The sequence below is a fragment of the Coturnix japonica genome, chromosome 1 (assembly GCF_054131305.1).
Source record: "Coturnix japonica strain WE chromosome 1, WE-NBRP24, whole genome shotgun sequence".
Taxonomy (NCBI): Eukaryota; Metazoa; Chordata; class Aves; order Galliformes; family Phasianidae; genus Coturnix; species Coturnix japonica.
Window position 1 is genome coordinate 163028231 of NC_140663.1, and position 25543 is coordinate 163053773.

The 25543-nt window shown below is 38.2% G+C and overlaps 1 protein-coding gene across 8 annotated transcripts in view; it reads left to right on the top strand.

Annotated features, from left to right (window-relative positions):
- PSPC1 (paraspeckle component 1) overlaps window positions 1-24241 on the top strand; it is a 60716-nt gene extending 36475 nt beyond the window's left edge. For 4 of the 8 annotated variants that reach the window (XR_014942204.1, XR_014942207.1, XR_014942208.1 and 1 more), the window contains 3 exons: window positions 19636-19739; window positions 23077-23190; window positions 23438-24241. Coding sequence is in view for 1 of the 8 variants with exons in the window: in XM_015852187.3 (XP_015707673.2) it covers window positions 856-1041 (186 nt within the window). In the remaining 7 variants the exon portion in view is untranslated. Of the gene's footprint in view, window positions 1-855; window positions 6884-16532; window positions 16776-19635; window positions 19740-23076; window positions 23191-23437 lie in introns of those variants that run through there. The other 4 variants (XR_014942206.1, XR_014942210.1, XM_015852187.3 and 1 more) reach the window with 2 other exon arrangements.
- The last annotated feature ends 1302 nt before the right edge of the window (window positions 24242-25543 follow it).

Below are 25543 nucleotides of genomic sequence, written 5' to 3' on the forward strand. Positions count from 1 at the left end.
TTGTCCCATTCGTTGATGCATTTAATGGTTTGTCTTATGCTGAGGTAATGTTTCATACTTGGAATTCTGTTTTTAAACACCTAGATTGTGAACTTTGAGTATTCAGATGCATGTTTTCTGTTTCAAGTCTTTATTGCTATAGCCGAATAAGTCTAAGTACATATCTTTGTTGGGTACGAAACTAAGGAACATGTGGAATAGTAACTGGATTTTCAACTTTTATTCATATTTCAGATTATACTTTATTTTTGAACAAACCTTAATCTGCCTATGCATTTTATAAGTAGTGTATTTGATTTGGGCTTTAAAAGTCTATTTAAAGATTACTAAAGCGCATTACAAAAGGCTGACTCCAGGTCTTGTGGACTGAAATACACTTAAACTACAAATAGGTGGATATATAAGATCTAAGATCACTATTAAAAGAACAAACCAATAGTCTCTATAAATAAGGAAGTGTTACTTTTTCTAGTTTAACAATGTTTCTGTTTCTAACTTCTTTAATGGAGAGCTGTTACGGTTGGTATATAAGGCAAAAGTAGACTAGGGTATAAAATTGCTGTTCACTCTCTTGTGTTACATAGAACACATATATACTGCTTTGTGTTGAGCACCAGAGTTGGTCTTAATTAAATACTTAAGAATTTTCTTTACAAAGTTGGAGCGTAACGTTAGCAGTCTCTGATTTCCAGATCCTTTTCGATAATAACTAATTGAATTGCTCCTTTCTTCCCTCTATGTGTGATCCTGATTCTGCTGGACTATCTGCTGAACTTCCTGACAACATCACTTGTGTAACTTGCATCACTTTTGTTGTAACTTACATTTGGCATGTTCCAAATGGACTTGTTTTAGCATAATGAGAGATTCCCTCAAGGAGGTCCATCTCAGATGGGCTCACCTCTGGTTAGTAGAACGGGCTCCGAAACTCCTCAGCCTCCCATGAGTGGTGTAGGTACCGTGAGTGGTGGACCTGGTGGCTTTGGTAGAGGAAACCCAGGGGGCAACTTTGAAGGACCTAACAAGCGTCGCAGATACTAAAACTTACTTCATTCCTTGCTGTTAAGAAATTCCAGTAAACATATACAGTGATATGCCTTTATAATTTTAGCTGTTATCTGGAAACGGTTTTATTGTTACTGTAGTCTTTAAAACAGTTTCTTTTGTAAAACTTTTTTGTATTCAGTCATAGGCTTTGTAGTATAGAGCAGAAATTATGCAAATCGTTATGTAAGGCAATGTGTTTGTGACTAGCAAAATACAGTGTGTGACTATGCTGTAAAACATGCGGTTATCTGATTACAATAAAATATAAAATTCACTTAAAGAATTTTGGGAATGTTATTACAGATACTGAGTGAGAATAATTTTGTGCTTGGTTGTAAGTGGCATCATTTTCATTCTTAGTATGCGGTTTCTACTTGTGTGTCAAATTCCGTTAGTGAATCTGTTCAGCTAGAGCTGCATGTTGCAGTACATACTATGAACAATCTACATTGCAGCTGCTTAAGTTTGCTTCAACTTTTGAAGAGCATACAGTTTTATACAAAATGTTCTTTTAAGAATACTGTGGTTTTTTTATCTCAGTCTCCCTCTGCAAATTGTGTGTCCTTTCAATCACTGGAAACACTTAACTTTGAGAGAAAAATAACCTCTGGAAAAGAAACCTGTATGTTTACCTTGTTCATGATGGTATGAATGAATTTATCTAAGAAACATTGTGATGTGTGTTATAATGATTGTTAAAATATCCTGGCATTGCAAGGGAAGGAAGCATTTGTGCAAGCTTGTTCAAAGCCTTCTGATGTATGATATATCACTATAGGTATACATGAGTACTTATTTCCCCCAGTGGTTGAAATGAAAGAAGTCTCTTATAATAATTAACTGTTCAAAAACGAGTGTAATCTGTTGAAATGGTTGTTCGCTCATGGGTAGAGGATTCATATGCTTCTGGAAGGACTGCACATTAGTATATGATCCTATGATTCTTTACATGGTTTTACCAAACAATATATTTGGAAAACGCTCATTTTCAGCATTTCAGGATAGCTTTGCTGATTAGTTCTTAAGATGGAACTAACAATAAAGCTGCTAGGAAGCTTACTGTATTCAAACTTCATCAGTCATGGAAGGTGATGGAAAAGGCCTATTGGTTCTATTCCTGTAATGGCAAGAAAGCAGGGATGTTTTTGGTTACTATTGCTTTTTTTTTTTCCTGTATAAGAACTAGTGTTCTGTTTTTATCTTTTCACTTCATGTTTTCACAAGTAGAAAAGATGAATATTATCTGCATGAATAGTGGTACTAAATTGATTCGAAACTAATTTGAGGTAACATTGTTCCCTAATTATATAAGGACAACATGTATGTAACTCAAAGCATGGGATTCAAGCAGCAGAGAGTATGCATGTGTTATGTTCTAATATAGCAGTGATAGTCTTGGTAAATTGTGAATAAATAGTAATGGGAAAAATGCATTACTGGCATCTTGGAAGCATACTGTTTAAATTGTCAGTGTTGTATGGCCAAAGGTAGAGATTGTTTTTGTAGAATTTAAATATTACCATGTATGTAGATACTCACTTGTGGCATTATTTAAGCAGTTACCCCTCAGTTGTCTCTAATGTTGTCTTCTTTTCTGCTCTCACTTAGGTGCATGCCACACCTTTATAGTTTGTATTGCAATAGCAAGATAGATTCCAGTTCTTAAATACTGTTCCCTCCTTGATATGTGTATCACAGTATCCTTAACAAACACAAAAACCTTATAACCAGTCTTACTGAGTATACTATTCCTAAAACTGAACACTTGGGAAAATCACTACTATTCATTAGGTGCTTTCTACTTTCATGTTCTGTATTTAGTTGAAAATACGCTTTGAAAATACGTGTTAGATTCTGTCCTATCTCATTGGGCCTTAGTTTGAACATGACATATTTAATGGGGGTTGGGAAAGATAGTACTGGGGTCAGTTCTTTGGTAATTCTAAACTGTAAAACCATGAAAGAGAACTTGGTTTAAATAAGGTAACCTGTACCATATTTATGAGTTTTGTTCTGGTTTGTATTTTGTTTGTTTTTTTTTCAAAGAAGAAAACTGTCATTCAGACCTTTTGACTGACTCCTATGTATGTCAGGTATATGAACCACCATCCCTGTAGTATCTGGACATATTTCAGGAGCCCAGTAAGCATACCAAACCTGCAGAAGTGGTTCGTAATATCCTAGCCAGCCACAGACTATTTTAAGTGCTTGTACTTGTGTTGCATTTTTCTGTTTGCAAGCTGACATTATTTGTAGATTTCAGCTGATACTGGTGGTTTTCATACCGTAGTTGGGAGCCACAATCAGTGTAAAACTGTGGTACCCGGATGACTGCTGCACTCTTGCAGTTAGTTTGTCTGCTGCCTTTATTTGCAGAGTCACCTATTCCATAAACTACCCCTTTGAGTCCAGAAAGAAAGACATACAGAACTGCTGAATTTGGATTCATAAATAATTTAATGAATTCCATCTGTAGCTAATGATAGGCTGCCCTGTCTCCAAGAAAAGTTTTCTTAGTGTTATCTGGACATACAATCAACAAGATTGTATACTGCTCAGCAGTAAAGGCAGTGCTTTTCATTTTACCATTTGTGGTAGTGACTGTAGCTGTACAATGAATATATAATTTCCTTAGAAATTATAAAGTTAGAGCTTTTTGCTTGAAGGTAATGCCCACATGCTCAGAGTCATTCATCAAGCTTAAAAGGAGTCAGTCGGTTCACAGATATGCTTGAATTTTGAACTCCTTCGTATGTTAGACTGGAAAGAACAGTGAGGTCCTGACTGCTGTGATCTGTGGCAGTGCAAATAGTCTTGGAAGTGGTGTGAGGCTGGCGACAAAATTACTTCTTTTTATTTGAATCTTAGGTTATTTATGAATTCAGTGTAAAATACATGATATTCATAATTTGAGTATAATTGAGTATGAGTACTTACAGACAGTAAAGCTTTAATATTCCATATAAGTAAAACCAACCAAAACCAGCAAAGGTCCTCATAGAACACTACTGTGTATTGTGTTTTTATTGGAACAAAACGGAGCGCATTTTAGAGTAGTGAGAATCACTTTGTGTTTGTTCATTAGCTCTTGGTAGTGACAGCAGTAGATGGCTGACCGGGTTGGAAAAAGTTATTCCTGATTAAATGTTGATAAATAAACATTCAGAGTAGTTTGATGTGTGTCAGTGCATTTTTCCTCTCTAAATATTATATTTAAAATCTTCGAGAAACACTTATCTCAAATACTCTTTAGAAAATTGATAGGATTTTTTTGTTTTGTTTTGGATTGGTTTTCTTTGCTAGTGGGTATGGGCATTCATTGCTGGGCTGAAAGGAAAGCAGTGAGAGCCACTGAAACACTGTGAGATGTTGTTAATGCAGTTTAGCAGCATTTTCAAATGGTCCAGCTTGTTAATTGCATTTACATTTATCACCACGGTCATTTAAAGAACAAAACAATGATTTTGGTCATGAGTTGATTTGTTTGTAGTATTATATTCCAATGTGCTCATTAGGTAGAGGATACTTGGGATACTTAGTGGTGATTCATACTTGAACTGCATTCATTTTGTAAGAAAAACATTAAAAATTACTGTGAATTATCTAATTGTGGTTCTTTATTGTGCACTCCTGTATTTTATGCAGCTGAACATAAAGACACAGTACAGTGAAGATCTTCATTAGGATGGGGGTTGTAATAAGTGGCAAAGACACAGTAGAAACTAAATATTGCATGGACTTAATTTTAACCATTATTTATTAGAAGTTTATAGCACAGATTCACTGAATGGTGTTCTGATCCAAAGCATATTCTCATATTTTCAAGTTCATACCAAGCTAATTTCCACTCTTCATTTCTTTTCTTTGGAACTTTAAAATATAGAATAGTAATTAGAGATTCTTTTTATAAGGGTTCTACATTAAAAATGCATGGATTTCTGTGGAGTGCTGATTATTAACCAGTTACAATCTGCCTAGAGATAACTCTGTTCAGTAGTGCAGAAGTAACTGACTGAAAGGACATTCTCATGTTCTTAAAAAAATATATCCACACAACAACCTTAGATGTTGTTGGTTTTGATATTCAGCAGTGAAATAGTCTGTTCTGATGCCGTTAGGCTCAATTATTTTTTTAAAGTTGTGACAACTAATGGATTGGCATGGATTTTAATATATATATTTTCAGCAAGTTGATGACAATTCCTTCTCGTTTGAGATGACAGATAATAATATACAGCAAGAGAGCTGTTGAAATAGAAGAGAAAGCCAAGTGGTGACTAGTGAAGTCACTTTAAATTGAGCCATAGGTGTGAGTGGATTCTGAGTCCCATTCCCCGAGGTTTGGGATGGAGTATATCCATACATCATCTTTACACAGTTTGTATCCACCACATCTTGTTAGTTTGTGCTTCACGCCAGGACTGTGGGACTCAATATACCATTTGAAATACAAGTTAATTGTGTTCTTAGGTGCTCTGAATTTATTTATTTGGGCACTCTGCTAAGATTAAAAAAAAGTCTTTGGATTTGGTGCTTTCCTTGGGGCGTTGGCTTCTGGCGCAATGCAGTATCACTCCCAAATTCCTGATCCATCAGTAGTGAGGAGGCGGTGAATGTGGCCTGTGGAAATCAGGAGCTGGATGTTCCTCTGTTAAATTATTGGTTTATATGAGACTGGATCATCCCCAAAACATTTGTTTTCATTAAAATAAATTTGATGAAGCATGAGAATTTAATAGGAGGAGCGAATAAGAACATTTAATAATACTTATACATAATTTTTCACATAGGATTGGCATGTTGATGCCTTTTGGGATACGCTGTAAAATACAATGTAGGTTGTCTTCCATTTTGGCCGCTTTCTGCTGTGAAGAAATCTGTTGTGTTGTTTTCTTGTTGCCCATATAACATTTTGAAAATCGTAGTTGAAGGCATTTCTGGTTTGATTTCATAGTCATTTGCAAAGTACTAACATTCATTAAAAAGAAATAAAGTTATTTGTCTAAATGTTGTTGTAGGATAGAAAAAATAAACTGAACGTTAATTTTTTTGTGAAAACAGTGTTTTGTTTTTTAAAGCATGTGAAAACCAGCCTCGTGCGTGTTCATTCTCAGCGGGATAGATTTAATGGGTCTTTTCCATCTTAAACTTCCTTAAACTGTGTTTAATATAATTGAAGTTTGGTATTTATTTGAACGACTACATCCCTATTTCTGAAACTGGCAACAGGTGGATGTCTTCTGGAAAGTAGTTAAAGAACGGCAGCCTTTTTCCCTCATTGAATTAAACATTCAGAACAGTTTTACGTTTAGCGATGAATAGAGGTAAGGTAGGTAAATATAAGTAATATCTTTTTTAAAGCTTTTCATGATTGTTTTTATATACAAACCACATTAACAGAAAAACTGCTCTGTAAATGTGAGTAAGCACTCACTGATTTGTATGTAATGCTTCAAATAGGAGACAAAATGCTTATAGTAAGAGGTATGAGACTTTAAAGGAACTTAGCTGTGTTATTGCATACAAGTGTTGGTAAGATTTTTCACTTTATGTTAGAAACTGGTTTGTCTATAGCTCTATTGTTTGTAGTTTCACTGGTGTGCTTTTATGTCTCATTTCTCTAGAGTAAAGCATAGCTGTATAATATGATGGAATTTACATGCTAAATGTATGTGAGGCGTTAAGTGCTTGACTTGGAAGAAGCGCAGCATAAAGATGTTGTTCTTGCCATTCGTTTCTCAGTTAAAGTTTGCATATAAATTTGAACAGGAGAAAAACGTTAAGTCTTGTATGTAAATGGAAAATGGGGTGAGGGAATAAAGAAACATTAAAAACAGGAGAATTGTGGTTTAATTTTATGCCTACTTGAGATGTACAAAATAACTTGAGTCCCTGTTTTCTGTGAAACCCGCAAACTTATTTTTAATGGGAAGGATAGAAACGCCACTTAAAATCTCTTGGATTTTTTAAACTGGCAGCCAAGTGTTTTGCTAATGAAAATAAGAAGAACTGGAATGGACAGTTAATTGGATCCTTTTTAATATTCATGAATTGTAGGAAAGGTCGTTGCATTTGGATACTTTTCCTGTGCTACTCTTGTAAAGAGCTTCTGTAGGACATGGATTTTTTTGGCTGTTTATAGAAGCTAGATGCAATCAGTGTATAAGCCTCACATTTCTCTCTTCTTCAACCAATGAAAATCCAAATTTAAGATTGTGCATCATTGCCAGATAAGTAGCAAGCAAAAGACAGTATAAAAGAAAGTAAAATAGTATTAACTATGAGGTGTGGAATAGGGCGAGGATATTTTCATTAGATTCTTTTGCTTTTATTTCATTGTAATCATTTATTTATGTGGAAGAGAAAGTAATTTTATTCTCACTGAATACCTGACAAGGAAAAAATTAAATGGTTTTCCCTCTTCAGATGACCGTATAATCTTAAGCAGGGTGGAAAGAGGAAATGTAATTAATTTTGAAAGATGCAGAAACCACAGACATTATATTATTTTTGCAGCTGATTGGTCTTGGTGTCATTGACATTCTAATATGCTTCTTTTTATTTTTGAGCTCCATTATAGATACTGATTTACCTTTATTATTTACTGTAAAAGGATTTATTCTGCAGTGCTGTTGCTAAGCTTAAAATATTTGATCTGGCATAAAATCGCAGAAAGAAGAGCATGTAAACCAGTTACTGGGATGTTGGAGAACACAGTCTCTGAACTGACAGCTGGAAGTGGTCTTTTAAGCTGCTTACAGACTTTTAAATGTTTGTATGCTGATGAGAAATTTTGAACAAATTTGATACCTTTGTGAACATACAAAAAGAATAAATACATGGCTGCAGATAGGAAGAGCCATTTGCAACTTGCCTGCTGTGTGCCATCCTTACATCTGTGCCCGTGCTCACTGCTCTGAGCAGGGTAAGGGAGCCTCATGAATGTTATTGATTGCTCATTACATGGGGAAGGAAAGGAAGAACAAGGGGAGGGTGGTGAGACAGGACTGTATGACTGTGGTCTTGGGTTAGTTTGCACTGTATTTTCATACTACAAAGAGAATGAAATTTTATATATTCTTATCAAGTAAAACTTCATATTGTTTTAGAACTTTGAAGAAAAACTTAGCTTAGAAATAGTTAGAAATGTATTTCATGCCGCAGATCTCTGAATAGTGAAGTTCAATTGTACATTGTTAAATACTTGACCTAGGAAGTCAACTACTCAGAATAATGAGGAATCGGCGCTTAACTTGTCCACTTTCTGCAGTTTTTGTGGTTGTATGCAAGCCAGTAAAAGATGGAAAGTAGTGTTCTTCATGCTTTCTCCAAGAAAGATAATACATAGAGTTGCTTTATGGAAGCAAAACCATTCATATGTATTTTTTCTTTGAAGAAAACTTGAATTGCGGTTACAAAGATGGGAAATAACTGTCTTTAGAAGACTGACTTTCATCATTCTTTGATACAATAGCACTGCATTGTTTCAGATATTCTTGTAAGCACTTCTGAGGGGCGGAGCATGTGAAAGGTAAGCTGCACCTCCAGTTTTAAGCAATTCTGAATCAAAAACTTTTTTCAGAAAGCACAGAAGAAAAAGTGTAATAATGAAATGGTAGCTCATCTTCTGTTTGGTTCCAACATGGAGCATTGTGCTTCTGGGACTCACAGCATTGTGCTGATACACATCTGAGATTTTGAAAACCAGAGCTGTACCAAACAATACAGAAGTTGTTTCTGACTTAGCATGTGACGAATGCTATGATTACATTTCAAAAATGGAACGTTCAGAATTCTGAAATAAAATGTCATATGTTAAATAAATGGTCTGTAAGTGAAAACTGTCAGCTTGGTGGAGCTGCTTAGTAGTGTATGTGCTGGTTGATTGTTGCCATTTATGCTTCGTTCATAGTTTTTGTAATGTCCCTTAATGCATGTTCCGTTTTGTTAATTCTTGCATCATGCTTGTGTACAGTTTCACCTTGTATTTAGAGTGCTGAATGCAAAAATGCACAGAGGTGGGTACCAGAGCATCTGTTTACTTTTATGTTGTTTAGAAGTGTTTATTCTTGCTAAGCTTGCTTTATTTTATGTTCACTTTGCTTATTCTGTGCGAGATATGCTTTTCCTGTTGCATGTGGGGAAAAGGTATCCATTTTCTTTAGGTATGTATATTAGGAGAGTGAACTGAAATTCTGAGGGTGTTTCTTACTCTTTTTTAAATGACAGCTTAGAACAAAATGTTTTGGAATGCTTTTCTGCATGTCTACGCATAGTTGGTTTTTTTTGTATTTTTTTTTCTTGCTTAGGGACTATTTCAGTATTAATGTTAATAATAATAAGGTTGCATTTGCATATGTCTGTTTTTAATCACAAGCATATGTGCAAGACAGTAATGTAATCACAAATGACTCAATGTCTGCTCTGAACAGTGCTGTAACTCCTTGAGCTGTACTAAATGTAACAAAAATAGTTCTATCATTTTTAAGTGGAAACATCAAAGAATTGTATTTCAGAGTATGACTGTCCTCTGTGGGGGAAAAACAGTACAAAAATGTGGAGAAATTATCTGATTTGAGTTGCGTTTTGTTACTGGCCGCGAATTTTTTGCCCTTTGCACAGAACTGCTTGTTATAAAGACTTAACAAAGATACCATTTGTCTTATTTTATTTTGTCTCAGTCATGAGGATTAACTCACTGTAGAGGCATCTGGAAAATACAATTGGTTGGATGAGGCACATGTACCTGAGAGTGGGTAATACCATATGGTGTGAATATCCTAAACAGGATAATAGAAATGATGGTAGTTTCTGAAGAATGCTGCTGTGTTTTAAGTTGGATTGAAATTGGTCCTAAGCATTAGTCTTGTTACCTTTGAAATATAGCCGTGTATCTTCTAGTTTACCATAAAAGTGAATTTTTAGGTGTCTGATATTGTCGGGAACTAAGCACTGATTAAAACAACTGCATACAATGGTGATCCCCTTGCACTTCTCCTTTACTGCTGTAGTCACAAAAGTACTCACATGTTTGAAAGTGTTCATCTGTAGGTGTTTTTAGGGGAGTATAGGATTCTTTCAGTGTATGTTGCTTACTTATTGAGGCCTTAAAATGGGAAAACTGGTAATGCAGAAAATTCTTAGTATTACTGTAAAAAAATAAGAAGTCAGTGATCTTTAAAACTACAGTGTCAAGGAAAGCTAATGGTTTGCTTTTCAAGATGGTGAGAAAATGTTTTGTTTTTTATACTAGAGATTGTAAATGCTTGTGAAGTGTTAGAACTCAGAGCCTTTCACTGGTTCGACATGAGGACATTGTGGAACCCACACCTTGGGTTACTTTTGTGAGAATTTTGTGGGCATTTTTTGTCCCCTGCCACAATCCACAAAGCACTAGAAGAAGAGGTGTACAAAGTAATGTGATATGCTAACTTTAGTGTCGAGCTGAACCATCTTTGAAGACTGTCACCGACTTCGTTTGGGTGTCCTTATCCATTATGTTAAGAACTTTGTTCCCTGTTTGGGTTTTATTTATTGTAAAAAAAAATCTGACTTTTCCTGATGATATGGACTGTGTAAGACTATTTGAGTCCTACAATATTAAACTTGATAGAAATAGGTTAAGAGTAAAAAGCATTGGCAAGTCATTAGACCCTATGTGTTTTATTACTATATCATGACCTGCTGTATGGTTGAAAGGTTTAACAACGCTTCCCAAGGGGAAAAATGTAGTTCTGTTAAATTCACTTTGAAATCTCTCTAAAACAATAGGCAAGAGTTAAGTGACAAAATGCAGGAGAACTAAAAAATAGAGAGCTACCCTTCATTGACTCCTTAGTGTATGTAGATGCTAATATGAAGAAGTCAAAAGAGATTATTTCTCTGTCTGGATTTACATGCGGAGGGAGATGGCAATGTGGAAAAGCAAGGTGATATTTTCTAGTTCCATTCATCTAAAATTCTGGAGGTCATAAAAGTAGAACCACCAAATATGTTTCCTGTTAACCTTTAGATAAATTTCTTGAATGTTGTTTAGAGCATTCCAGTAAATGGAACTAGTTCCATGTAAATACAATGCACACTATTAATGGACAAGATAAGTCTTCAAAGCTTGCATTTCATGAAGATATTAACGCTAATGTCAGTGGCGAGTTGTTCACATATTCTCATTTTTTCTTTTTTTTGGCTGTATGTCATGGTTTTCTGGCCCTAATCATGACACTGAATATAATGTAAAAGGAGGAGGAATTGAAATTTAAGAATGGCATGTAAAGAAAGACTGCATGTACAAACCAAAATCATGCTGGAGGGAAAAAAATGGAGAAATAGGTAAAACTTTATTTATTTTTTCCACTTCTTCTAGTAGGTAATGTCTGTCATGAGATTTTGATGAGTGCTTGATTTAAAACACAGATGCAGGATCTACATTCTGATGATTTGCCTTGGTTGTGACCACACAACCTGAATAGGACTATCAGGATTTCCATTTGTCTTTCAGATAATTATCTTGCCATGGTGATAAATCTGAGGAATAGATAGTTGAAGGTCAGTCCGTGAGTGCCTGTTACTCTGCCAATCTGGTAGTGCCCTCGGTTGCCTCAGCAGTTGCTTTACCCACCTCAAATAATGAAGTTTCTCTATGGCCATATTGATGCTTTTGAAAGTTTTCTGCCTCTTTGGCTCAGTGAATTTCATCTGCACAGTGGCAGCTGCTGCAGTTTGGGTATTGAGAGTGGTATGGTCATCAAGCTGCAATCCATTTGGCTTTCACCGCTTTAGTCACTGCAGTTCACTTCCAAATAATACTTTTTATGGATTACAGACGTGAATTCTCAATGAGATGTAATTTAAAGCTATTACATTTGTACTGTCGACAACATAAATTCCTTTGATAGCTTCAGACGTGCTAAGGAAAATGAACTTGGGTGATTATTGTAGTCCATTTCTCTAATCATACAATAAAAATCTGAACTCCTGGCTCTACTTCTGTGTCCAGGTGCTGTTTCATCTTCAAACTATTTGGGTATCTGCATCCGTTCTAGATTGCACACTTTGACGCAAACTAGAATTACTCAAATGTATGTGTAAGTGTACCATGAGGCACAGCAGTCAGGTGCTGATTGGATGAAAGATTTTGTAGAGCCTGAAATTGAAGTTAGTAGAAATAGATCTTAAATAACATGGAAACAAGGTTTTGAGAAGGCCAGAATAAAGCGGAACAGAAGAGAAAAGCTAAATATGAGCATTTCTGTTGCTGATTCATTAAAAACAATAGGTGAATCTGATGTTCTATTAGCCTTCTAAAGAAGTTCGCTCCTCAGATGGTACACTGAGTTATGAAGTATGGACTTTGATGGAGAAACTGCTGCTTGATTGTACAGAGGATCTTTTCAAATCATAGCAAATGATATTTGCATCATTAGATGGATTGGTCTTTATTGCATACATCAAAAATGGAAAACAGGTAATGAAGTAACATCTGTGTTTTAGGCTACGTTTGTACACTTTTTTTTATTGATGTGTTGATATGTTTGAATTTGTCACTTAACATACTTCTCATAACTGATTTTAAACATGTAAAAATTACAGTATGAGCTTACATCTTGAAATCTGAACCAACTCCAGTGAAAAATAAGTCAGTCTGTGTTGGATTCAAAACATACGATGCCATCTGACCTACCTTTGTATGTAAGTTGGTAATAAGAGGAAATTCCCTGTTTCTTGTATGTTCTTGGCTTAGTTCTGATCAAACATTGTTTCATTATTAAGGCTTTTAGACTAAATTGTTTTCAAATGAAAGTTGTAGCTAACTGAAATGTCATTTTTAAGGGGTGGTGGGAGAGGAAGGGTTAATTTAAATACTGTTCCTAAAAAGTGCTGAAGTGTGTTGGATAGTTATATCTGTCACTCAGAGTTACTGTTATGCTCTCATACTAGCTTTCCTAGCTTTGTATGAGATATGAAGCAATGCTTTTTTTTTGTTATTATTATTTATCTGTTCCACTTTGGGTGGGATCAAAAACTTTATCCTACCGATGGAAGCCACCCTACTATAACAGGGCATGTAAAGTAGTAGTAGAAAGTTGATAAATGTTAGCGTAGCATCCAGTAAAGTACGTCCAATTTTTCAGTTAAGGGCCAACTTGCCAGATGATGAAGATTGCTTAGCAATCACAAGTTGGGAATTTCTGCTCATTAGTTTTATGTGGTGAAGTTCACCATATTAAATTTGCTGTGTGAAATTTTTTCACGGATTCCTTATTCTAACTATGCACAGCTTTCAGCCCAGGTCAGAACAGTAATCTGCTTCAACTGGAGAAGTACTGGCAAGGACCAGTAGTATTGTGTTGGAGCAGATAAGTAAATGCCCTCATCTCACAAAACACAAAACAACATGAAAAATGTTACCTTTATATTCAGCACTGCTTTGTGTTTTGCTAAGCAGGTAAGTCTTCAGTGGACTAACAGGACATTTGCAGGAAACCTTGAAAATTGTTAATGCTGTTTTGTCATCTTCGTCTTGAAGTACAGATTCTGTTTTCTGTGTTGTTCAAATCTAGTGTAAGATTCTAAATTTTTTCTAACAAGCATGACTGTATTGCAATGGAATGCAGAAGTAGCTGTTCTTTCTTTGTTGTGATGAAGCAAATGGACGTAAAATTTGTCACCTGGCAGATTTAAAAGCACAGGAAGGAAATCTTTTAATTGCACAAGGTTTTTTTGGTAGATCAGCAGGCAGTGGGCACACACTTGGAGCACAGGAGGTTCCCTCTGAACACCAGGAGCACTGGCACAGGCTGACCAGAGGCTGTGGGGTCTCCTTGGGGATCTTCCAAAGTCACCTGGATGTGGCCCTGGGCACCCTGCTCTGCGGGTCCCTGCTGGAGCAGGGCTTGGGCCAGAGGGACCCAGAGGTCCCTGCCAGCCTTAAGTCTTTGATGTAAATAAAGCTTTGGTTTTCTTTGTCTATATGAATCAACATAACCAGGCTTCTTACGTTAAATACTTATTTACTAGGTTTACTTTTAATACAAAAGTCTAAATCGCCTAGTATTGCTACATTACATTCTCAAGTGGAATACTTCAAAGATGAAAGTTCTGCGAGTTCTTTGAGAAACCTGAATTGCAGCTCTGTAAAGACCGCAACTGCAGCCTGCCCTTCCCTTGCCCCCAAGACAGTCTTATGGCTTCAGAAGTTGTAGCCCCACAAAGATCACTAATTCTTCTCTCATTATTTTGGAAGAGGAAGTTAGGACACAGGCCAAACTTGGCACCTGCTACAAAAATGTCAGGTAAGGAATCTTAAAGGAGGGAAGGGGGAACATTGTGTGAAGTTATATCATTCAGCATTGCTAACATTTCATAAGTGCGAGCTCTGTTTATCAGTTTCCGAATTCCCTAGTTGTGCTGTCTTTTTTGTTGTTTTAATATTGAAGTTGGATTATTCAAAATCCAGGAAGCTTCCCTTGAAAAGAGATTCCCTCCCCCTAGTTTTCTGAAGATCTGAAATATCTTCAGACTGCTTAAGATCATCACATCCCAGCTACGTGTAAATATTCAAAGCTTATGCTGTTGTTCACTTGTGTTAAAATGTAAAATTGGAGAAAAATGGCATGTAGGCTTTGTAGACATCCTTTGTTACTTCAAACATTTAAATTAATTTGTGAATCAGGTTTAGTCAGCATTGATAAAAACTACACACATATTTTCTTCTCTAGATTTTTCTGCATGGCTCTTTAAGCATAATTGTAATCTTATTTGGGCAGTGCATAGTACAGTGTTGTCCTGATTTGTGGCTTTGTTGGAGCAGTAGGGTGAAGCTGATTGTACTCAAATACATGCTAGTTGTGCTGATCTAACTGTATCTGGCTGACATAATTTGTCCAAGCTCTGTATATTACTATGACTGGCTGAAGTTGCTCTGAGTTTCTAGAACTTAGCATGAGTTCATGAAATTTTAACAGTACCTTCAGTGCTGACAGAACTGTTTTAGATGATTTTGATCTGTCAGGTTTCTTAACTTGTCTATATCGCTTACTAGGTGAAAGATATGGTAAGACTTAAAGGTTTTTCCCTTGATCCTCCCAGCTGCTTTGTACTTCCTAGCTGCTCATGATAAGGTAAAGTATGGTGAAGTGCTCAGGAACTTTGCATTTCTTTTAAAAGTCAAGGGAGTTCTGGATGAAGAGAATTGTACTATTGCTTGGATTCTTCTCCAAAGATGAATGCTGGCATTGATAGTAGAAATCTGGACATGTGAAGACATTGTGGCTGAATTAATGATGACGTGCATAGAATGGGTAGCTGTGAAAACCATTTTCTGATGAGGCAGCTATTCTGGTGCTTCAGATACCTCAACTTGAGACAGAGGTGTTAGTGAGCAGCGTAGGGGATGGGCCAGCAAGCCAAAGTGGGATGGAGTTGCTGTTTCATGTAAGATTATTTTAATGAATGCATACTGCAGCCTCATAGTTCACTAAATTTCATAAAAACATAATGAAGTATAACGCTATTTCATGCAGTAGAAGTTTGTGATGTTAAGAACTGAAGGACGTAGTTCCCTTCTTCTGATCAAACACTGAATTCTAAGGAATCTTTAAATTTTACCAAGAACTGGATTTGCCCTTATTGTTAATTGCTTAGAATTACGTTTAAGGATGTAATGACTCTTTTTTAAGAAGCCTACAGTGTACTTTTGTTTTCAAATTTGGTCTTTGCTTAAGAAGCACATATGAAATCTTTGTCTTTTGTAAATACTTCCAGACATCTGTAATTCTCCAAATACAGAAGTAATACCTCTAACCTATGTGTGAATGAGGTTTTGTTATCTAGACCAAACAGGAAAATAAATGTCCCTTGATTATAGTGCTGTCACTGATACTGCTATATTATCTGTCACCTAAATAGTAATAGTAGCTATTCTAGCAACTGCCACCAACTTTTCTTTTTGGAAATCTTATTCCAAAGAAGAACTTTCCTTTTCTGTGTAAGATAGAACTTCAGATACACTGTAGTTTATAAATAAGAAATAGTGAAGTAGATATGAAATGCTTTTAGTAGTCAAGGCAAATGAATGGCTTGCTGGCTTGGTTCAAGTAGTATTTTCTTTCTAAGAATTAAGTCTCCCTTCTGAGCCTTAATTTGGTAGTACTCAGTTACTTGTTTCTAGTTGTCTGCGAGGGTATGTTCTTAAGGAGCATTTTGGGAACATGAGATAAGATGACACTGAGTTCATCTCCTGTGATCACTGGCAGCCATGCAATGAAGTCCAGTTAACAACTGGTTTACTCTCTAGTGTTATTGTTGTAAATGCATATTTTTGTCCACAGCAGTGGCTGTTTATGATTAAGGTGAGCAAGGCTTGACCAGATTTGAGTAAAAACTGTGGGGATGAAGAGAAGATGATTTCTTGAGCGTTTGAAAATGTCTAGCATTGTCTTCCATTAGTACGTCAGCCAATGTTGTTATCTGTTACCTTTTGGTAGGAAAAACTGAATACAGCTCTGCGGATCACCTGTCTCAGGTTCCCTTTGGTAGCCACACATAAATGACCACAAGGGATTGCATGTTATCCTGAGAAAAGCTCGGAGCGGGAGTCCTTTCTGTGCTGTGATGGATGGTGGCTGTGCTGCTCTCAGAAGGATGCCTCTTCCTGCTGGGGCAAAGTGTCACGTGGCCCACTTCAGTGCAAGTCAAAGTTTACCTATGCTGCTGCTCTGTTTTGCTAGGTAATTCTTAAAGTAGATGTAAAACAAATGGGGAAATGCAGAGGGAAGCTCGTTGTTACAATAGCCACAAAAAATTGTGTTAATTTATAGCAAACAAAAACAACACACACACACAATGTTCTGCTAGTTAAGATAGCAAGGCTGTACAGCTGATATATACCTTGGAAGGACTGCAGTGGTTTCAGTACATAAGGTAAATGTGAAAGTTACTTCAGTTTTGTAGGTTGTCATGGCTGTTCCTGCCTGGCAGTGTGGAGCTTGTCTCCAGAGCAGGTTTGTATGAGAAGTAGTGGAGAGTGTGTTGTTAAACTGAGCATGTATAGCTCACGTTAGATTGTACCAAGGGGCTGGTTTTCAGTTTTCCATGACAGTGACAGGATATGCATGGTTTTGATTTAGTTTATGCTTGTTGCACTGTGCACTTAACCATTTTAGATTCATTTTGCTTACCTGCTTACTGAGCTTAAATTTAAAGAAATGCTGTATCATACAGTGGTAGATTATCTGAATCTGTTAACTTGAAAATAACCATTTGTTGTGTCCCTCTTAGCTCTGACACATCTCTTTTTTTCAGCATTAGCTGCCAGGATGGGCTCAGGACTAAGAGTAACGACTGTAAAAGTTCCTTAGGCAGTGCAGGGAGCTTGGAGTGGTCTTTGTTTTTAGAAAGGATACACTGCTGAAGCAGTAGTGCAGAGCCAAGTAACTTGCATCAAAATAGGAAACAACCACACACAGAAAAACTGCCAACTACTATGTAATCTCCTTGGAAGTACTCACTGGGATAAAGGGATTAATTGGGAGTACTACCATATGGTCTTGCTGGCTGACTTTAGGGATGGTCTTCAAAAACAAAGCATTTACTTAGGAGTTTCGCTACAACTTTCACTTACATGTACGTTTTAGCTGGCAGGAATCTGTCTTTGCAGTTTTCAGTAAATCTTGAGTGGTCAAAAGTAAAAGGTATATCCTGGCAGCTGCAGAATCTGGAGACTGTGAGGCCTTTGGAGTTTTAGGATTGTACGGGGGGAGGGGGGGGGGGGAAAGAGCAGAAAGCCTAATGAGTGCTTTTTTCCATAATATTAAAAACCTGAAAATGAAAAATGTGAGTAGCTGAATTAGCTTCACCGTTTGAAGACACTGGATGCTGTGTTGTTACCATTATTTCTCCAAATGGCAATTCTAACCTGACAGCCATAGCTGTGGCAATTACTTCTCTTTGACCTGTTGAGGATTTTAGTATTAGAGCTTGCAGAATAGCAGCTGTAGTTACCAAGGGTTAGTAGTACAGGCTCTGCACCACCTACTTTATTAAGAAAATATTCATCTGTTATGGAACAGGTAACAGTCTTTAAAATTAGGCATGTAGGAAGTTGCACTGTACATATGAGGGAAGGGGGGAGATGAAAAGGAAATCAGAGAATTGATGATTTTGTCCGCACTTTAAATAGGACTGACTTATTACATTTTGTCAGCTGTGCTTAATCTGAGCATTCAGATTAAGATATCAAGATACATTCAGATGTATCTGATAAGGTAATGTTACATTCACTGTAATGTTCATGATTGTGTTGTAGTTTGCACCTAAGTCACTTCTGAGTTGTTCTTGGGGGCTATCCTGTAAGTGAAGCCAGCTTAATAGGTGTGCCTTGTGTGTGGCTTTCCAGAGTCCTTCTCTGCACGTGTGCCAGGTTTTCTGGTTGTCAAGCAAGACCTCAAGAAGTTAATAAACTGCTCAAATGATCCTTTACCTGAGATGACAGGGAGCTTCTTCAGCCTGTTGTGCTGCTGTAATCAGGGTCTTTTCCTTTAGTATTCCTCTGTATGAAGACTCCTTCGTGCTCCTTAGTCCTGCTGCATGCTTCTGGGTGTTTCTCCAGCCTGAGCAATGCGTTATGTTTAATTCATCCAACACAACAGTACTTGCATAATATCTTAAATCGGAGGCATTTGGGGGGTTGTTTTGAAGCTAGTTTTGAAGCCTGAACAGGTGGCACAGGGAAGTACTGTATTTTAAGTGCTAAGAACTTTTGCATCTGAGCTCCAGGAGAAGCAACACAGAGTTTGAAGTGGATATCCTCATTAACATTTTGGGTTCTTACTTAGCAATTATGATATATTTCCAGTAAGTTGTAGTCATCAGTCAATAGGAATAAAGTTGCTTTCTGGATTGTTCCTTCTTGTGACCGCACTTAGCACAAACACAAGCAGATCTACAATAGAAGCTTTAAGATAACTTTTGCATCTGTTTCCAAAATTAGTATTGAAATACATTTTCATGAGACTTGTGCACAGCTCTGCTCCAAGTTGTTAAAGTTGGACGTTTTACTCCAGTTGAATTTTCACATAGAGTTCTGTTCCCGTTAAATATCAGTATGAGGAACATGGAGGAGAGGCTGCCTTTCTGCTTATGTACCCTCTCCATAACCAGGCTGAGAGTAGTAATGTCAGATATCGTTAATAGCACTGGGTTGGGTGCGGGGATCCTTGTCTTAGTAGCAATAATATGATAAAGATGCCTGGATTTGGCAGGCCTAGCAGAAGAATATGCTTTGTTTGTGTCTTTTAAAACCATACGAAGAGGTGATAGGACTCTGGATCAGAACTGCATTTACTCAGAACTGAAGTATAAAGATTAGGAACTTCTGTTCTTGAACCAGGTGGTTTTTAACTGTGAGGTAGTAAAGTTCAATTTAAAACTTAAGAAGTTTCTGTAGGAACAACTAAGTGTAAGAATGGATATAGAATAAATGGATTTTTCTGGTAGTGTAAAGTATTACTAATGTTTTTCCTCAGATATGTGAAAGGAGAAATGACTGTTTCTTCTAATTTGCGTCACTGCTGTCTCTTTATTTTTTAGGTTTCTGTTAAAATGATAAAATGCTGGTGAAGAGGAGCTTCTGTGGAATCCTGCTGCTGCCTTATGAATATGAAAGGGAATCCTAAACCAAGCTTTAGTACAAGGTATGTATTGTAAAATATTGGGATTTAGTGATTACTGACATTGAGAGCTGGCTTTGTGTTCACACCTGCAACTTGATGCAGTTCTGCTTATATGCTTCAGCTAACACTTGCTTTCAAATATGATGTGCCCGTTCATTGCCTAATTCCTGTCATATGTTAACGTATTCTTAACTGACTTGAAGTGTCATAGAGAAGAGTCATAGTGCCACATCAGTGCTGCCGTATCCGAGCTACTGGGTTTTTTAGTGCATTGCATGGCGAATCCAGTTTGTACAACCTTGTAATTTCTGATTGCGAACAGTCTTTAGGGTTAGCCAGTAGTCATGTAGTCTGCAAGGCGCTGTCCATGGTGTCCATACCATCTGGGGTAGAGCTCAGTTCCCACACGTGTAGGTTTGTACTGTCATCTGCCTCAGGTGTTGGTAGCATCTCTGGAGGAATTACTTGCACCAGGAAGATTGAAAAGGGAGATGGAAATGGCATGGTTCAGCTCTGAAATTTTAAGTACCTTTTTGTAATGTAAAACTCTTTGTAAACACTGATGAGATTTAACTGAGATTTGCAAGCCATACTGATAAAGCAAGAGAAATATAGCTTAGTTCCCTTATGTCCGTAGTTGTGTCAACATTAAATAGAGGACTTATCAAGATATACTAAGCTGTAATAATGGACTGGCCCCGGGGCTCCGTGTATCCTTTGTTCTGATTATCTTCAGAGGAGTTATTGCTGATCAGCTGGAACTGCTTACTGATTTCTGTGAGTAATTGTGTGGAAGGTTACCAGGAAAAGTTCAGTGCTGCACTGGACTATTTTTTTCCCCTAAAAATCATAGGAAAGGCAACATGTGAAAAAGAATGTTTTTGCAGTAATAAATCTTAAACTATACTGTGATTATGAGGTATGATAAATAATACCCCACAGTTGTATAGGTGGTCTTTGCAAAGACAGATATAGTTCAAAATTTCTACCCAAAATAGCACCTATGAAGAACATAGCAGGTAACTGCCTGTCTCATTTTTTTCTACCTTTTACAGGCTACATCTTCCATTTAGGATGCTGCTTTATAAAGAATTTTTCCAAAGAAAAATTTTCCCCTTAGACATCTTTCAGATGGGGAGTTGGAGCTCTGCTCCCTGGTGTTTGAGTCCCCAAGTGCTGGGGAGCTGGTAGTTACTGTTGGTGCTGGAAGTGATTTCTGCTGAGCTCTGTGGTTATAACTCCTTTTTCACCTCTGTGACTGAACCTGGCTCTCAATCTTTATGTAATTACAGCATATCTGAGGTTGGACAGGTGCCAAGAAGATGGTATAGTCAAATCCCTTGCTCCCATCAAGATGTAATGTAGAGCAGGGTACCCAGGTGCCTCTGGAATATCTCCAAGGAGGAGGCTCCACAGCCTCTGAGCAGCCCATGTTAGTGCTCTGTCACCTGGTGTTCCTAAAATCACTTATGTTGGAAAAGACCCTTAAGATCAAGCTGAACCGTCATCCTAATGCTAAACTTGTCCCTTCACTGGGCACAAATGGGAAGGCTCCATGGTGTTTATACCCTTATTAAGTGTTTATAAATATTGATAGAATTGCCCCCAGCCCTCTACCCAGCTTTCTCAACCTGTCCCCATTAAGGGGCTTCCAGTCCCTTCATCACTGGCTGCTACCGGGTTGCCACTGTACTTGGCAATTCCCTGTTGAGTGTCGTGAGATTTGTGTCAGCCATTTTCTCAGGCTATCAAGGTCATGTTGGGATGACCCTCTGGTGTTTCTGATGCCTGTCCCATCATCTAGGTCATTAATTAAGATTTTGAAAGTGACTGGCCCCAGTGCTGACTTGCTGGCATACACTGCCCATTGCTGGGCTCCAAGTAATCTTTGTACCACTGATCACAACCTTCTGGGCCTGCTCAGCCCATGTCATCGTCTGCTTACCCAGCCTGTGCCTCAGCTTGTCAATGAGGGTGTTAACATCAAAACCTTCCTCAGGTCAGGGTAGGCACTATCCACTGCTTGCCCCGTATCCACTGAGCTGGTCCACTCATCAGAGAGGGCTGTCACACCGGGCCAGTTAAGGCCTTACACATCAGCCCTCCATAAATGTGTGCCAACTATTCCCATTCATCTTAATTGTTCTGAGTGGTGTTTCATCTCTTTCCCAGCACCCTTCCCCCCCATTGCCTGGAGCCCCCCCTCCTTCCCTTACCAAAACCAGGAGCAATGTTCATTTCCTCCCAGGTCTCAGGAGCCTCTCTGGCTGCAGCCTCACAATGGCACCAGCCCCCTCCCTCAGCCCTGTTCTGTGGTGTTGCCGTAATCTCTACTTAATAAATGGTTCCCTGTTACTTTCCAGGTGCTGCAAAATCACACTATCATGTACACCAGGATAAGGAAAAAAGTGAAAAGCATTTACTTAGAAAAATCTAAGTATAAAATACAGTTAAAACTTTGTATCAGAAAAAGCAAAAACAGGAAAAGGTGAAGAAAACCACTTGGTATAATTCTTTGAGGTTTAAATAATTTTTTTTCTCTGTCCGGCTGCCTTCTTCTCATGATGCAGAAGCTGATGGGGGCTCAGCTGGCTTCCTTTCCCTCACACATTGGACTGACCTTAAGCAAAGGGGTTATTTGAGAGCCTCAGTTCTGGGCACATTTCCGCAGTGCTTCAGCATCTTTCTGTACTCTGCTTACGCCTTCCTTCCGGTGAAGGGAAGAGAGGAGGGCCAGGGCTCCCTGGAGATAGATGTTTCTTTGACTGGCTGAATAGCAACTCCTTGTCTCAGGGCAGTGATGAAGCCCTTCCCTTCTCTTTCTCCCACTATTCATTTATTTGTGTGGATACACTTCAGACTGCAGTGCGAACCTAGCTGGCAAAGTGTAATGGTACAATTAAATGGCATTAAGAACTTAAGACAAGATTAGATTAAAATGTGAGTGATTACATTATATTTGAGGCATAGTGTGCAACAACAAACTTAAAGCAGTTGCTAAGACCCTGAGTCAGCCAGATCTTAGTCACTTAAAGTAATATGATTTACACCTGGTCAGTAGAAGATTTCATATGGTTGCCATACCTGGAGGGGTACCTGGCTCTGATTTAATTCCCAGGAAGGTCAGTGTGCTGTCAGTGTTCCTCATGATGCACATAACCTCAGGAGCGCGAGCTGGGATGAGCATTTCCGAGCCCTTTAGCCAGCTGCATTTGCCAGCACATTGCTTTGTAACTTGCTATTTGAGTCTTGCTGGTTGCTGTACTTTGGTTGCAAAAGTGCTTTTTCAACAATTTCAGTATCTCTAACCCCTCAGGCTGAGCTGCTTATTTACTAACAGTGTTCTTTATTGCATTAGGGTTGAAGGAAATCTTGTGGTGGCCATACAACCTTATCCTCAAAGATGGCTTTCTGCTGCGTGGTAACTGTGCAAGTTCGTCTCTTCAGGTTAGAACTTTGAAGACCACATGAGGTGAGTCATTTTCAGAATAATTGGAACAAATAACAGTGGTAGTTGTGAGCTGTGATGACACATCTTCCCCCTTAAGCCAAACTATCAGTCCACTTTATGTTCTTCCCCCACTCCTTGTTCTGTGTCCTCTTGTGCATGAGAACAATGCTGCTATCCAATAAAACAGTAATTAGATTGGTGGCTCTTTGATCAATTTGGCCTCTGCTATTTAGCTTTCTCACTTGGGCTGTATTCTTTATGCTTGCAGACAGGACCAGCAGCCCTGCAAGACCAGCGGGCAGCGATGGGAAGTTTACCAGCACAGGAATGGGCAGAAGATACATAAAAAAAACAGCTAGAAAGTCCATATTGCAGGTATTGGGATGTTCAGCTTTTAACATTGCATGTAGCGCAGATGATGGCGGACAACTCAGATGTGTACCTGAGGTCTTGCCTCCCTTTCTACTGAGAGTGCACTGGAAACAGACTTAGTACAAGTGCTGCACAAGGGTGCTCATAAAGGCTTCACAGCTGTATGTGCTGGAACAGGAGCCACACTAAGTCATATATTAAAGTATCGCTTACATGACTGTTTGAATTTAGAAACACAGATTCCTCTTAACTCCAAGGAGGATGAAAATATTATCAAGCACTAAATAAAATGTACCAAAACAGAAACAACCAACCCTACTTTCCCATACTTGAAGGAAAAAAAGGAAATGTGTGCTGAAGTTTCAGCTTCAAGATTAACGCAGCACTGAAGCATCAGTTACCTGGAAAACTGAGCAACAACAGCCTGAAAAGTAAGGAACTGTTACCAGGAAGAACTGAAGTACTTTTAAGTTTTCACCACCTATGCAGTTGAGTTGGATGATTAAAAAAACAAACCTGTGTTAATGTAGTTCATAACAAGGAAAAACAGTGAATAAAACAAAATGAAAAATGTGGTTTTTTTGATGCCATGAGGTTCCTACGCTGCATTGTAACACAGCAGTGCTGTAACTCCTCTTTTTTTTCCCCAGAGTTTCTGTTTCTAATGGAACTGTTTCAAATAAACTTCCTGTTACTTGTACATTAATTTTGTTTCCTGAACTCAGAGACGGTGAACATGAACTGAGCAGAGGATGGGAACATCTTAAGAGGCAAAAAGCAAAATCTTAGGGGCATGGAATAACTTAATGTAGCAGTACAGCAAGATCATGGAAACTGAGCTGAGGGTCGTGATGGCCACAGGGTAAGGATGGAGGTGTCCAACACCAGAGACCCTGCAGAAAGGCACCATGTTACCCACTGAGCTCCAGCACCTGTGAGAACAAGGAACACAAGTACTGAGGGTGCAGCAGTGAGAACAAGTGAGTTCATACCTTCAGAGCCATTTACTGCCACTGTAGAAAGTAATCCCAGCTGCTCAGACATGCTGATAAATAGCAAGGAGAAGAAAAAAACAGGCAAGTAGATCAGTAGTTCTGCCCAGTGTCTAAAGTGATTTTACTGTAGCTGTCTCTTCACCCTTTGTTCACCAAAACCTCTCCTTTAACAGTTGGATAAAAAGGATGTAGAAAAATCAGACAGAAGCCAGCACTGAACATTTTTCATGTCTCTTCAGTAGGAGTCTAGAATTTATATCACCATCAGAAGAGGAAGATGGCTGAAAAATCCTTTCCTCAATAACAACACTGTGAATGCAGGTTTTCTTCCTCCTTCCTGTAAGACGCCCTCCTGCACCTTGAGCTTCTCGAGACAGGAAGAAGCATTAAACCCAACACCACCACCCACCACTCTGAGCACAATCTCTGACATTTCTTACCGTGTCAACTCTTGGAGCAGCTTTTTGGTTAAACTGTACAGCAGTTCTGAACTGCTTCAAGATAATTACATGGCCCTTTTTGGGCCCACCTGCACAGTCCTTAACAGCTCAGCCCCCTCCCAAAGGCACAATGTACACATGTACTCCTAAGCACACAATGCAGGGACAGCCAAGGAAATGGCAGAGGAAAGCTGTCACTCCACCCTAAGGAAACACTGAAGAACGTATCCTGTCCACATTCATCTTCCACAACTATTTCCTAATACCTACGCTTTGAAATTCAGAAGAAAACCAGCAGCTGCTGGTAGGGACAGTCCTGATTCTCAGCCACTGCCTTCCGTGCACTGCAGTGTTAATGCATAGGACAATGAAGTATCACAGAATTCCGAGAGATGCAGGTGACAAGTCTGTTCAAAATTCAGACCCGTTAGTGCACCCATCAATCTGCTTGCAGGAAGACTACCTTGAATGACAACATAAATGAGCGGGGCACAGTGCTGCTGTAGCTTAGTTTTACACAGAAAATGTGATGTTCCACAAAACCGAGACAGATTAGATAGATTAGAT